This window comes from Gopherus flavomarginatus, chromosome 14, assembly GCF_025201925.1.
Source record: "Gopherus flavomarginatus isolate rGopFla2 chromosome 14, rGopFla2.mat.asm, whole genome shotgun sequence".
In the NCBI taxonomy this organism is placed as follows: Eukaryota; Metazoa; Chordata; order Testudines; family Testudinidae; genus Gopherus; species Gopherus flavomarginatus.
In genome coordinates this window covers 140,025-152,270 of record NC_066630.1, presented here as the reverse complement: position 1 = coordinate 152,270, position 12,246 = coordinate 140,025, and the positions used below count along the sequence as shown (strand labels likewise).

The following is a 12,246-nucleotide window of genomic DNA, read 5'->3' as shown; positions in this document are numbered from 1 at the left end:
TGGGGGTTAGCATGAAAACCTCCAAGCTTAGTTACCAGCTTGGACCTGGTACTTGCTGCCACCACCCAAAAAATTAGAGTGTTTTGGCGCACTCTGGTCCCCCTGAAAAACCTTCCCTGGGGACCCCAAGACCCAAATCTCTTGAGTCTCACAACAAAGGGAAATAATCCTTTTTCCCTTCCCCCCTCCAGGTGCTCCTGGAGAGACACACAGACACAAGCTCTGTGAATCCAAACAGAGTGACTCCCCCTCTCCGTTCCCAGTCCTGGAAACAAAAGCACTTTCCTCTTCACCCAGAGGGAATGCAAAATCAGGCTAGCAAATCCAACACACACAGATCTCCCCCTGATTTTTTCCTCCCACCAATTCCCTGGTGAGTACAGACTCAATTTCCCTGAAATTTCCCAGTAAAGAAAACTTTAACAGGTTTTAAAAAGAAAGCTTTATATAAAAAAGAAAGAAAAATACATACAAATGGTCTCTTTGTATTAAGGTGACAAAATACAGGGTTAATTGCTTAAAAGAAATATGAATAAACAGCCTTATTTAAAAAGAATACAAATCAAAGCACTCCAGCACTTATATTCATGCAAATACCAAAGAAAAGAAACCATATAACTTACTATCTGATCTCTTTGTCCTTACACTTAGAAACAGAAAATTAGAAAGCAGAAACTACTTCTCCAAAGCTCAGAGAAAGCAGGCAGACAGAAAACAAAAAACCTTAGACACAAAATTCCCTCCACCCAAAGTTGAAAAAATCCGGTTTCCTGATTGGTCCTCTGGTCAGGTGCTTCAGGTGAAAGAGACATTAACCCTTAGCTATCTGTTTATGACACCTGCTTCTTGCATCATTGCAGTAAAGTGGAACAATTTTCAGTTTGTGTGACTGGAGGATATCTGGATCCATTTTGTAAGGCTGTCCCACATAATGAGGAAAAGTTGAGGTGCTTTGCTGTTCTTTTGTACACTCCTAGTTTCTGTGGAGAACTTGCAGATGCAATATTACTGTCATCTTTTTATGTTTTTATGGGAAATAAAACAATGGTAATGGTTGTTGAAAATAGCAATTCCAGCCCTAGTTAGCATTGGGAAGAGGCCAGCATTTGTTATTACATTTTATCTTACATTTTCTACAGCAATTTACAGTGGAGACTTGGGAGAAATGAAGTAACACAGAGTGGCCCAAACTGAACCTGAGCATTCCTGAACTTTCAGGATGTTCACATGTGGAAGGCAGGCGCTAGATTCCCTTTCTAAATATTAGACAAATCCAGAAAGGAAAAGCCAATTTCTGCTTCCATGGCTCAGAAATGGAATTTGAGTGACATCCTCGTACATGCCGGGTAGGTAAAGCTGCCCAGGTCCTCAAGTAGAGCCTTTCTTCCCTTACTATTTTAACTTCTCCTGCTGGGGTCCACATACCTTCGACGCTTGCCAGGCTCCAGCTACAGGTGCGTCGTCCATTCATTCCACTCAGTTCCTGTGCTGGGGGCTGCCAGCCAAGGCCGCCACTCTCATGAATCCAGTCTCGGGAAGCTAGGCCGCTGCCGCGTACTCCTTGTGCGCAGGTTTCCGCGCTCAGCGCGCGCTCAGCGCAAGCTCAGCGAGTTGCGGCGCACAGCAGCGGTGGGTCCTGTTCTGCTCCAGGCAGGGAGCTGCCGGGCCCCCTGGAGCCATGCGGGCAGGGGCGGGAGCTGGAGGGCGGCCCGGGCCTGCAGGCTGGGCGCTGCGGTAACCGGTACCGAGCAGCTGTAGCACTTCGCGGCTGGCGCGAACTACCCCGCCCCCTGGCGAGTCCCGCGAACACGCATGCCCGGGTCACATGGTCTCCAGCACGGAATGGACCTTTGCGCATGCGCTCTCTTCTGCACCCGCTCCCCAGGGCGCGCCTGCTCGCAAACGTCCTCCTGCGCGGGCAGGGGTAGGAGCGCGGCGGCGGCGGCGGAAATTACCCCCCGTTGACCCCCCCGGGCGGAGCTCGCTGTGGAGCCCGCGCTCAGCTTCCGGGGCAGCCGGGAGACGTAGGAGTCGGGACTCCAGTCCCGGGTGAGTGTCCCGGCCGGGCAGCGCCGGGGTTCCCTGCCCGGCCCCGGCCCCACAGCTGCCTGCTGGCGCTAGGCGGAGAGAGGCTGCCTGGAAGGGGGCGGGGGCGGCAGAGATAGGGGATCAGACTTTCCCAATCTTCCCTTTTTTAAATCTGTGTGACGGTAGCACCCAGAGGTCCCGCCTTGTGCTGGGCGCTGTACAGGCCCAGGGAGAGTTTGCAGCCTAAATGACAGAGGCAGGGTGAGAGGAGAAGGGAATTGTGCATGGCAGGTCGGAGCTGGGAATAGACACTGGATCTCCTGACCGTCAGTCCAGGGCCTTATCTATTAGCCAGCTCCTTTGTCACTTCCCCATCCCTCCAGCAGCTGTGGGAACCATCTAAGGGGATTAGCTTGTTTGAAATACCACCTGAAAGTAAAGTTCTGCTGTATTATGATGATGTGTAGGTGGGAACTGATGACACTAGGGAGGCTGGGGGGTTGGATGGGGGTACTAGGAAAGGGTAGTATGTGGTGGTGAACTGGGTAGAGCAGGTGATGCTTTTCTCCTTGTTTTTATGCCCTATCCTAATTCTGTTCAGAAGCTGATTGGCAGCTGTAGCGATGTGGTCAGCTGATGAAGTTGCTGGTCTGTGCTACACACATTATAGCACCAAGCTTCCTAAGCAGGGGAAGCCGGATCCTAACCGGGAGTGGACTTTACTGGCAGCTGTGGTTAAAGTGGAGTCTGCACCTGAAAGAGAGGCTTGCCTTAATGGTGGGAATCTGCAGGGTGAGAATGAATCTTCCTTTCTCAGTAAATACCTGTTATATGATTTTAAAGGTGACCTGTAAAGGAAAAATAGGGGTTACAGTGGACGAGAAGCCGGATATGAGTCAACAGTGTGCCCTTGTTGCCAAGAAGGCTAATGGCATTTTGGGCTGTATAAGTAGAGGCATTGCCAGCAGATCGAGGGAGATGATCATTCCCCTCTATTCGACATTGGTGAGGCCTCATCTGGAGTACTGTGTCCAGTTTTGGGCCCCACACTACAAGAAGGATGTGGAAAAATTGGAAAGAGTCCAGCGGAGGGCAACAAAAATGATTAAGGGGCTGGAGCACATGACTTATGAGGAGAAGCTCAGGGAACTGGGATTGTTTAGTCTGCAGAAGAGAAGAATGAGGGGGGATTTGATAGCTGCTTTTAACTTCTTGAAAGGGGGTTCCAAAGAGGATGGATCTAGACTGTTTTCAGTGGTAGGAGATGACAGAACAAGGAGTAATGGTCTTAAGTTGCAGTGGGGGAGGTTTAGGTTGGATATTAGGAAAAACTTTTTCACTCGGAGGAGTGGTGAAGCACTGGAATGAGTTACCTAGGGAGGTGATGGAATCTCCTTCCTTAGAGGTTTTTAAGGTCAGGCTTGAAAAAGCCCTAGCGGGGATGATTTAGTTGGGAATTGGTCCTGCTTTGAGCAGGGGGTTGGACTAGATGACCTCCTGAGGTCCCTTCCAACCCTGATATTCTGTGATTCTATGAAAAAAATGTGAGTTTTTTTGCCTAGAAAGTGTTTGAATTCTTTCTCTTACTTTTATCCTAGAAACATCAGGAATGTTAAATATTTTTTTTTCCTGTTTGGTGGAGATCTCTACTGGAGGACCCTGAAAAGTAAAGTGAGATCTTTTGCAGATCTTGTTTGAAAGGACAGAGATGTGACTCTAGCAAAATTATCTTCTCTCAGGAAAAATGGAGTACATAATTATTGCGAGATCAGATCAGATCAGTGGTCTTCCTAGTCCAGTATCCTATCTCTGACAGTGCCCATTTTCGGCTGCTTTACAGGAAGGTCTGAGAAACTTTATAATAAAAAACAATGGCATAATCTGCACAAAGGATGTCCCTTCCTTTCTGTTTATATCAATCACCTAGAGTTTTGTTGTGCCGCATATCATTGTACTGTCTGATCACTTCCCATGTAAAATAGACTGGCAATAGCAAAGTTCCTAGTGGGCTTTACAGAGTGTCTTACTCCTCTCCCTTTTTGGCTTTTGAAAACTCTTCAGGGGCTGGCTGTTTTGTAATGTGTGTTTTGTGAGTGTGGCAGATAGGAGGAGTGGTTGGTGTTGTGAATATCGTTCTTGTCTTGGTGGAAGGATTCTTTCTGGAGGAAGGTTTTGCAGCACTTGTGAAGGGGATCGAACTGTGCAGTCTTCTGCTCTCTGGAATTTTGTTCCATAGCCACATCTCTTTGACTGAGACCACTTTGTCCCTGGCTGTCACATGCTTCGTTCTGGACTTTGTGATCTGCATTGGCCCAACTCTCTTGGCATTTTACAGTTTGGAATTTGATCTCTAATGTAACTGGTCTTGAGTCATTAATTGGTCCTAATCTTCAAGCAGTTTTAAAACTGGCATTGGAAATGGACTGGAAGCCAGTGGAGGGACAGTGCCATGGGGTTAACGTTCTCATGGCACCCTAAACCATGGAAGAGGTGGACAACTGCACTCCATATCCACTGGAGCTTTGCATTATTCTTACATTCTGCTTCAGACACAGTGAATTACTGTAATCTAGCCTGGAGGTGACAAATGTGTGCATCACTGTGGTCAGATCCTCATCTGGGAGGAAAGGGAGGAGTTCCCTAGTGAGCTGGAGGTGAAAAGTGGCATTTTTAGATATTGATGCTACCTGGTCATCCAGGTTTAGTGGGAAGTCTTTGCATCACTCTGATGAATGGACATTGTGTGCCTTCAGTGAGAGGGTATCATAACCTTAGTCCCAGATTTGGACCTTAGCGTCCAAAATATGGGGGTTAGCATGAAAACCTCCAAGCTTAGTTACCAGCTTGGACCTGGTACTTGCTGCCACCACCCAAAAAATTAGAGTGTTTTGGGGCACTCTGGTCCCTCTGAAAAACCTTCCCTGGGGACCCCAAGACCCAAATCCCTTGAGTCTCACAACAAAGGGAAATAATCCTTTTTCCCTTCCCCCCTCCAGGTGCTCCTGGAGAGATACACAGACACAAGCTCTGTGAAACTACACAGAGTGACTCCCCCTCTCTGTTTCCAGTCCTGGAAACAAAAAGTACTTTCCTATTCCCCCAGAGGGAATGCAAAATCAGGCTAGCAAATCCAACACACAGATCTCCCCGATTTCTTCCTCCCACCAATTCCCTGGTGAGTACAGACTCAATTTCCCTGAAGTAAAGAAAAACTCCAACCGGTCTTAAAAGAAAGCTTTATATAAAAAGAAAGAAAAATACATACAAATGGGCTCTCTGTATTAAGATGATACAATACAGGGTCAATTGCTTAAAAGAATATTGAATAAACAGCCTTATTCAAAAAGAATACAAATCAAAGCACTCCAGCACTTATATTCATGCAAATACCAAAGAAAAGAAACCATAGAACTTACTATCTGATCTCTTTGTCCTTACACTTAGAAACAGAAGACTAGAAAGTAGAAACTGCTTCTCCAAAGCTCAGAGAAAGCAGGCAGACAGACAAAAGACTCAGACACACAATTCCCTCCACCCAGAGTTGAAAAAATCCGGTTTCCTGATTGGTCCTCTGGTCAGGTGCTTCAGGTGAAAGAGACATTAACCCTTAGCTATCTGTTTATGACAGAGGGCTCTTCGGTGTTGCTCTTTCCTAGAAACTCCCTCAGATTTACTAGCCTCACCAGGTTGAGACAGCGTCCCAGCTCATTCTTCAGTGTTTCCCCGTTCTGACCAGCATCACTTCTTGTCCCACATTCTAACCCTTATCAGGTAGTGGTTGATTTACATCCCAAAGCATGAGAGATTAGACTGCCATATAATGTGGATGTTATCATTATTCATGTTTAATCCTCCTAAACCCTTGGCGCCTTGGTGACATTTTGTGGCAGAGTTTTCCACATGTCAGTTGTTCAATGTGCACAAGTATTTTATTACTTTTTAAATGTAAAGGAAGGAAAAAGAGAACTTTCTCCCATCAGGCAGCTGACCTGCCATGAAATGTCTGTATCTACTGCGGGCAGATCTGTGGTTCCAGGATTGGACTCCTGAGTCATCTCGGGACTAGTATGTAAATCGGTGATAGAGATCATCCTTGAATTGAGGGATCACTGATGATGAAATGTACTGCTTTTCAATTTCAGTGAATGTTCCTTGTTCTTGTATTATGGAAGAGCATGAACGAGTCCCCAACTGACCTTCTCTATACCATTAATTGTTTTATATGCATTTATCATATCCCCTCTCTGAATGAAACAGTCCAAGTCTCTTCAATCTCTCCTTATACAGAAGTCTTTCCAGGACTCTAGTCATCCTTGTTGCCTTTCTCTGGAACTCTTCTATTTTGTTGTATCTTTCCTGAGAAGAGGTGACTAGAAATGAATGCCATGTTCAGGGTGCTATGAATTGAGATTCGGGCCTTGCTGTACTGGGTGCTGTAGCAATGCATATGAAGAGATAGTTCCTGCCTCAGACTGTGTAGTCTAAGAAGACAAGTGACAACAAAGAATGAGGGGACAGGATCACAGTGAAATATATACCATTTTTATGGAGGTTTGCAGCTATAGGACCTGTTTGGAGAGTGGAAAAAAGGCTCAATTGAAAGAAACTGAAGGAGTGATCTGACAGGTAGGGGAATTGTGAGAGGACAACCACAAAAGCCAAGATGGTGAGATTTCAAGGAGTGTTACAGAATTACAGGCTCTGGGTTTGGGCCAAGAAGAAGGAATAGAAATCTTGGGGAGAGCAGTTTCGGTGGAGCTGAGGGGATAGATGTCAGACTGGAGGGGGGTCCAAGATGGAGCTGCAGAAGAGGAACTCTAGACGAGTGGTTGCACATGGCATGTTCTCAGATTTGATGGTGAAGGGGAGAAGGAGATAGGGTGGGCAATATTTGGAGAGGCAGGTGGGGTTGAGGGATGGCACCTTCAGCATTCTCATGTTGTGAGGGGAAGGGGTCAGAGGTGAGTGAGATTAAAGAGGAGTGTGAGGGAGGAATGAGGGGGCAAAGAAGGTCATGAGGCAGGAGGGCGATGGATGTGGTCACTGCTGCATGTGGAAGGTTTAGAGGAGGAGAGGAAGTGACAAACCTCTGTCAGTGATGAGGGAAAATATGGGGAAAGGAGATACAAAGATTTCGTGGTAGATTTTTGTCAATCTTCCATTTGAAAGAGCAAAATTTTGCGTGGAGAAGGTGAGGGCAGGGCGGTTTAAGGAAGGTGTCAGACACAGTGACTAGGTAGCTGGAATTGTAGATGTGGCCAGGTCATCACTCCAGATCATTGTTAGATATATTTTAACACTAGTCTTAATATGGATCCTTGGTGCACCTGCTGTTAGCCGCTTAATCATGGGAAGTGGTTGATTATTTCTGCTTTGTTTCCTCTCTTAGACAGTTTTGATCCATCACAAAAATTTACTGCTCTCCCCATGTTACTTATAATTTATTGGGACTTTCATTAATGACCTATTCACATGTTCTTCTGTATCCTCTGTTTTCCTGGCATGCTCAAAGATTGAAGAGGCACAGTTTTCCTTTACAGAAACTATGCTTGTTTGTCCCTATAGTATCCTCTCTATCTTAGTGTTGCATAAGTCTGTTGCATACCCTTAGAGCCCCAACCAGGGTTATTCTATCTACTACCTGAGATCTACAAACCCAGAAACCCTGGACGCCCCATCATCTCGGGCATTGGCACTCTCATTGAAGGACTGTCTGGATATGTGGACTCTCTACTCAGACCCTATGCCACCAGCACTCTCAGCTATCTCTGTGACACCACTGATTTCCTGAGAAAACTACAATGCATAGGTGACCTTCCAGAAAACACCATCCTAGCCACCATGGATGTAGAGGCTCTCTACACAAACATCGCACACACAGATGGAATACAAGCTGTCAGGAACAGTATCGCTGATGATGCCACTGCACAACTGGTTGCTGAGCTCTGTGCCTTTATCCTCACATGCAACTATTTCAAATTTGATGACAATATATACCTCCAGATCAGTGGCACTGTTATGGGCACCCGCATGGCCTCACAATATGCCAACATTTTTATGGTTGACCTGGAACAACGCTTCCTCAGCTCTCGTCCACTCACGCCCCTTCTCTACCTATGCTACATTGATGACATCTTCATCAACTGGAACCATGGGAAGGAGACTCTGGAAAGATACCAACACGATTTCAACAGCTTCCACCCCATCATCAACCTCAGCCTGGACCAATCTACACGAGAGGTCCACTTCCTAGACACCACGGTGCAAATAAGTGATAGTCACGTTAACACCAACTGATACCGAAAACCTACTGACCGCTATGCCTACCTTCATGCCTCCAGCTTCCATCCTGGGCACATCACATGATCCATTGTTTACAGCCAACCACTGTGGTACAACCGCATCTGCTCCAACCCCTCAGACAGAGACCAACCATTCTCAAAACTACAATACTCGCACGAGGAAATAAGGAAACAGATCAACGGAGCCAGAGGTCTACCCAGAAGCTTCCTACTGCAAGACAAACCCAAGAAAGAAACCAACAGAACTCCACTAGCTATCACATACAGTCCCCAGCTAAAACCCTCTCAAGTATAATTCCCAATTCTGGACCTTAGCGTCCAAAATATGGGTACTAGCATGAATTCCCCTAAGCTTAATTACCAGCTTAGATCTGATAGGCTGCTACCAATCAGGAATTTTTAGGGCCTGATACCCTCTGGTCCTCCCAAAACCTTCCCAGGGGACCCCAAGACCCAGATCCCTTGAGTCTCACAACAAAGGGAAATAAGCCATTCCCTCCCCCCTCTCTTCTTCCTCCGAGCTCCTTCCCGCCCTGGGAACACTAGAAGATCGCCTGATTCAACTTTTTGAATCACCACACCGAGAGGAGTGTTACCTTCCCTCTTACCCAGAGGCAATACAAGCTGCTTGAATATAACACAAAGAGAAAATTTATCCTTCCCTTCTCCCCACCAATTCCCTTGAATCTTAACTAGGAGAAAAGAATTAAACAAGTCTTAAAAGCAAAACTTTTAATAAGAAAGAAAGAAAAAGTAAAAGGTTTATCTCTGCACTTTAGATGGTAAAAAGTTACAGGGTCTTTCAACTATAAACAATAGAAAGAAACTTTCTCCAGCAGAAATGCAATTTAAGCTACTTCCAGCAAGTACACATATGCAAATGGAAAAAAAAAAAACAAATTAAAAGACCATGACTGCCTTTTCTTACTTACAATTCTGAATAGATAAGAGACTGTAGCAGGGAGATTGGCAGAAACCTGGTTGCACGTCTAGTCCCGTCCAGGTCCCAGAGAGAACAAAGCCAAACCCACAAACAAAGGCTTCCCTCCACGAGATTTGAAAGTATCTTGTCTCCTGATTGGTCCTCTGGTCAGGTGTTTGCAGGTCACTGTTTGTTAACCCTTTATAGGTGAAAGAGACATTAACCCTTAGCTATCTGTTTATGACAAACTCCTCCAACGCATCATCAGAGATCTACAGCCCATCCTGGACAATGATCCCTCACTTTCACAGGCCTTGGGTGGCAGGCCAGTCCTCGCCTGCAGACAACCTGCCAACCTGGAGCATATTCTCACCAGTAACTGCACACTTCACCATAGTAACTCTGACTCAGGAACCAATCTGTGCAACAAATCTTGATGCCAACTCTGCCCACATATCTACACGAGCGACATCATCACAGGACCTAACCAGATCAGCCACATCATCATCGGTTCATTCACCTGCACATCCACCAATGTAATATATGCCATCATATGCCAGCAATGCCCCTCTGCTGTACATCGGCCAAACTGGACAGTCCCTACAGAAAAGGGGATATTAGGAATGGCAATATACAAAAACCTGTAGGAGAACATTTCAATCTCCCTGGACAAAATAGCAGATTTAAAGGTAGCAATCCTGCAGCAAAAAAACTTCAGGACCGGACTTCAAAGAGAAACTGCTGAGCTTCAGTTCATCTGCAAATTGGACACCATCAATTCAGGATTAAACAAAGACTGTGAATGGCTAGCCAACTACAAAAGCACTTTCTCCTCCCTTGGTGTTCACACCTCAACTGCTAGAAGAGGGCCTCATCCTTCCTGATTGAACTAACCTCGTTATCTCTAGCCTGCTTCTTGCTTGCATATATATACCTGCCTCTGGAAATTTCCACTACATGCATCCGACGAAGTGGGTTTTCACCCACGAAAGCTCATGCTCCAAAACGTCTGTTAGTTTATAAGGTGCCACAGGATTCTTTGCTGCTTTTACAGATCCAGACTAACATGGCTACCCCTCTGATACATAAGTCTGTAGTTATCTCTTCAGCTGCTTTACATAGTACTGAAGTAAAACTTGCTGGTCTATAATTTCCAGGATCACTCTTAGTGCTGGACAGAAAGACGTTTGCTACTTTTCAGTCCCTTGGCATAATAATTTATTTTTAATGAGTGCATATTTTTGGTAGTAGCTCATCCACTTCATCCTTAAGCTCCTTCTGAACTCCTGGATGTATGTGCTGCTGGTTAATTTATCAGTGTCTCCTGTGACACCACAGTCTCTGACAGTGCCACGTTTACCTTTTCTGTGATGTCCTTGTCCTCTGTAATTGCTTAATCTGGTGATTCAGTAGAACCACCATTTTTTTTTTGTGGGCTTCCTATTTCTGATGTACTTAAATTATGTCTTTGGTTATTTGTTCTTCCAGTTCTGTCTTAATTAAAGAGGAAGTTACAGAAGTGATTACATGCTGTAGTTTATGCCTCGCTTGGGCTGGATTTCCATTTTCTGATGGATGTTTGCTTTGATTTGCATAATTTCTTGAACCTTGATAGTTAGCCATAATGGCTTAATTTTTTGCTTTCTAGCTTCTTTTTTGTTTGGGGGCATACATGTCTTCTGTATTTGTTACAGTTATTTAGTTTAGTTATTCTGAAACTAAAGGTTTCCTTAAGTTTCCTCACTTCTGACTTTTTAGGTGAGTTAAATCCCTCTTTATAGTTTTTGATGTTCTTCCCATGATAATATTGAAGAAACTATCTGCTGATCACTTTTGCTTCAATTCCTCAGCTACAGTTACTTCCTGAACCAACTCCTACACATAACCTCTCCTCTGTTCACTTTGGAGTTAGCTGTTCCAAGAAGCAATCATTTAAGCTGTTGAAAAATTGCAGTTTAAGTTTTCAGAAGTGGGTAATAATTTTTTGAGTGCACAACTTGATGCATCTTAGAGGTCCCTGCCTTTTAGACAGTGCTGAGCACCCACCCTTTTAAAGTCTCTCTTTAGGCATCCAAAATCACTAGTCACTTAGCAAATGTAGACCTTCTCTACCATGTGTTCTCATGTGAAACTGACCAATTAGTGTGCAGTGAAATAGCAAGATCTGAATTTTTGATGTAAAATAAAAAACAAACCCACATGTGGAGGGAGGGATAGCTCAGTGGTTTGAGCATTGGCCTGCTAAACCCAGGGTTGTGAGCTCAGTCCTTGAGGGAGTCATTTAGGGAACTGGGGTGTGTTTTTAAAAACAAACAAACAAAAAACTGAGGATTTGTCCTGCTTTGAGTGGAGAGTTGAACTAGATGATCTCCTGAGTTGTCTTTCAATCCTGATATTCTATGATTTTTTGACATTCTTCATAGAATCCAAAAAAGGATACTAATCCAATTTTTTTTTTTCTTAGCAGGTCTCCTTTAAAAAGGGGTAAGGGTAAACCTGCCTCATCCACATCTCCTTTGTGCTATGCATTGTATGGTGCATTCCCCTTATGTCATCTTCCCTATTTGGGGGTCCCTGAATTGGTGGTCACCTTGTGTTGTCTGTGTGTAGGACCTCATGTCAGTACTCTCCTCTTCCCTTGCCACATGCCATGTCTTTCCCCCTACACTGACGCTGTGCCTGGTACATGACTTTCCTCATCTCAGTGTGTGTCTGGTACATAGCCTCCCCCTCCAGTGGGGTGTGTGTGTGTGAGAGACAGGTATTACTTCATCCCTCCTCTTGTACCTTGTCTCATGTGGTGTCCCCATGTGCTGTCTGATTGAAATGATCAAATTAGGGTGATGCTTTTGGAAGTGGTTCAGCTAACTTTAGTATTTTCTTTTTTAGTAACTATGGAAGTTGTTGCTATGGGGACTGGAACTAAATGCATTGGCCATACAAGAATGAGGAAAACTGGTAAGTATCGTGTAGAAACCAAGACTACCGATCTTG

General features: G+C 45.0%; 2 protein-coding genes across 5 annotated transcripts in view; one reads left to right on the top strand and one right to left on the bottom strand.

The window, feature by feature from the left end:
* IST1 (IST1 factor associated with ESCRT-III) overlaps positions 1-12,246 on the bottom strand; it is a 578,781-nt gene that overhangs the window by 476,815 nt on the left and 89,720 nt on the right. The gene's annotated exons all lie outside the window — the stretch shown is intronic.
* ADAT1 (adenosine deaminase tRNA specific 1) overlaps positions 1,875-12,246 on the top strand; it is a 45,010-nt gene continuing 34,638 nt past the window's right edge. The window contains exons 1-3 of one of the 4 annotated variants that reach the window (XM_050922916.1): positions 1,875-2,049; positions 2,630-2,820; positions 12,142-12,210. In XM_050922916.1, the coding sequence (XP_050778873.1) occupies positions 2,652-2,820; positions 12,142-12,210 (238 nt within the window). In that variant the 5' untranslated portion in view covers positions 1,875-2,049; positions 2,630-2,651. Of the gene's footprint in view, positions 2,050-2,629; positions 2,821-3,626; positions 3,695-12,141; positions 12,211-12,246 lie in introns of those variants that run through there. The other 3 variants (XM_050922914.1, XM_050922917.1, XM_050922915.1) reach the window with 3 other exon arrangements.